A 2,505-nucleotide genomic window follows, 5' to 3' on the forward strand; every position below is an offset into this window, starting at 1 on the left:
GCTATCAGCACAGGCTGTTTGGGGCTTTGTTGTTGGGGAAGGTGGGGTGTCAGGTGGCCCCACCATTGTTGGAGGTGGGGTATCAGGTAGCCCCGTCCTTATTGGGGGGTTGCTGGGGGATGGGTGTCAGGACAACCCTCCATCAATGTTGGGGTTGTCAGGTGTTCCCATCACTACTGGATGTGACAGGTGTCCTCACTGTTGTTAGTGGGGGGTGGGGTGGGGGGGTGGCTGTCAGGTGCATCCATTGCTGTTAAAGGGCCGGGGTGTCAGTGTTTACCAGTGTTTGCCGTAGATCCAGTGGCTCCCCCAGGTCAGCAGGCCGAGCCCGGCCGCCGTCTTCTTCCAGTGGCTGCGGAGGGTTTTCAGGATGGCCGGCATCTCTCCGGGGGTCGCTGGTGTGTGGACAGGAACGGTGGAGCTTCGTCACCTTGCCAGCAAGTGAGCAAGTGGGCGGGCAGTCAGCACAAGGAGTCCATCTCTCTCGGCCCCCTTCGCTTGCCTCCCAGACTGTGGCTTCTCTCTCTCTCCTCTGCTCCCTCCCGACCTCCTCCAACCCAGCACTGACCCACCCCCTTTCCCTCCCTTCCTCCCCTCCACCTGAAAGCCCCCTCCCTCTAGGTCAGACCACCTTCTCCTCATGGGGTGGAGAGGACAGGGCACAAGCAGAGGGGGGCAAGGCAACACTGGCCTTCTGCTGCTTTCGATCATGCCCCAGCCCCACTCCACCTCTGGTCCAGGGCATGTGGCTGCCTGTTTGCCACACAGCTCATTAGTGACATGAGGCCTCATTCCATAGGGAATGGCAGGCAAACAAACCTGCCACGAGGGCACTAATGCTGGGGGCAAGTCAGTGCACATGGACCATTGCCATGCAAAGTGGAGCCCTGGTGGCACAGTGGGCTGAGTGTTGGACTGCTAACTGGAAGGTTGGAGGTCCAAACCCTACAGCTGTTCCATGGGAGAAAGATGAGGCAGTCTGCTTCTGTGCACACGTACAGCCGAGGAAACCCTACAGAGTAATGCTCCTCTGTCGTACAGGGTCACTATGGGTCGGGGTCAGCCCAATGGCGGCAGGCTTATCAGTGTTCACCCACAAAATAAACTGTCTAACACTAACAAGGCTGAGTGATGGGTAGATACAAGGAGGTACAGAGGCTCACCCGATCCTTTAAGGAAACTGGTGGTACTGAGGGGCCAGCCCAGGCTGCTAACTGCAAGGTCAACAGCTCAAGCCACCCAGTCACTCCTCCTTCCTGAGAAAGTTAGAGCTGCCTGCTCCTCTAAAGGGTTACAGGTGCCCGCCCCCTAACAGGGGGGCTGTAAGTTGGAATCGGCTCCCTGGCAGTGAGTCTGCAAACTTGCTGTTGCCCTGTGACGTTCAGACACAGCACACAGCCACAGAAACAGATTTAAATACAAAACCATTCCTTAGAGAATAGCTGTGGGTGATTTTTATTTTCTCTTAAAAATCCTTATTTTCCACAGCCCTGTGGTTGAATGGCTGGCTGACAGCCAAAGGTCGTTGGTAATCAGGAGGAAAGACTTGGCGATCTGCGGTCCACTCGACCGCAGGCACATGGCAGAGGGCTCCTCCACCAGGCTGCGACTCCCACAGGCAGATGCCAGGCCTGTCTTCCGAGGTGCCTCTGGGTGGGTCTAGCCACCAAACTTTCTGCTAGGGGTCCAGTGCTTCACCCTCTGAGCCAACCAGGGACTTGTAAGTTTCCTACAGGGACTCTAAGTGATCTTGTAAACAGCTAGCAGCAGAAACAATGCATGTGGGTGAGGTGCTGTGGCGCCCTCTAGTCCTGACCCTCAGGTCTGCAGTGTGCTGAAGATCCTGGCCCCTGGTTCCCTCTGGGAGTGAGTTGTTCCTTGTCCTGTTGAGGGAGGAGTTCGGTGGGATGTAGCTTGAGTCTCTGCCTTCCCAAAAGGGTGTGACTCCAGCCACCACCTTTGGTGTGGTTGAGGGCATGGTCTGCATCCATGTATAAGTTTGCTCTCTTGCTCAGAATCCCCGATGTCTGACCTCAGTCCTTGGGACTTGAGCCAGCATCCTATCATCTGACTGGATTTGTCAGCTTCCACTGCTGTATGACCTGCCGGTGTGGATTCATCAGGCCCTTCAGCCACCTGGGTCAGCGGAAATCTCCAGCCTGACACCCGATGCAGGGACTTTGGACTTGCCAGCCCCCACCACTGCAGGAGACATTTCTTGTATGGTTCCTGAGCTCTAGGATAAGCTGCAGTGAATGATGGAGCCCAAAGACAGGAGGGTGCATACTGTGGGGAGGAGTTGGTAATAGAGATGGAGGAGCTGTACAGCAATTTGGAGGCAGTGGAAATTTAGGACATCTTCAACCTCTGGTCTGTGGACAGGGTCCAGCCCTGTGCTGATCCTTCTATCAGAAATGTATAGATGCAGGTAAAGAGACCACGCTAAAAGGCTGTTCTCAGGAGACTTTGGTGCTTTCGTTACTCCTTTTAAACACCACCAGTTAA

General features: G+C 55.4%; 1 protein-coding gene across 1 annotated transcript in view; it reads right to left on the reverse strand.

The window, feature by feature from the left end:
* Positions 1-430, reverse strand: part of AGK (acylglycerol kinase) — a 28,259-nt gene extending 27,829 nt beyond the window's left edge. The window contains exon 1 of the mRNA XM_045288909.1: positions 281-430. Within this exon, the coding sequence (XP_045144844.1) occupies positions 281-381 (101 nt within the window). The 5' untranslated portion in view covers positions 382-430. The remainder of the gene's footprint in view (positions 1-280) is intronic.
* Positions 431-2,505: the final 2,075 nt, after the last annotated feature.

Source organism: Echinops telfairi, unplaced genomic scaffold (genome assembly GCF_000313985.2).
Source record: "Echinops telfairi isolate 266 unplaced genomic scaffold, ASM31398v2 ScPeMD7_23;HRSCAF=83, whole genome shotgun sequence".
Lineage (NCBI taxonomy): Eukaryota > Metazoa > Chordata > Mammalia > Afrosoricida > Tenrecidae > Echinops > Echinops telfairi.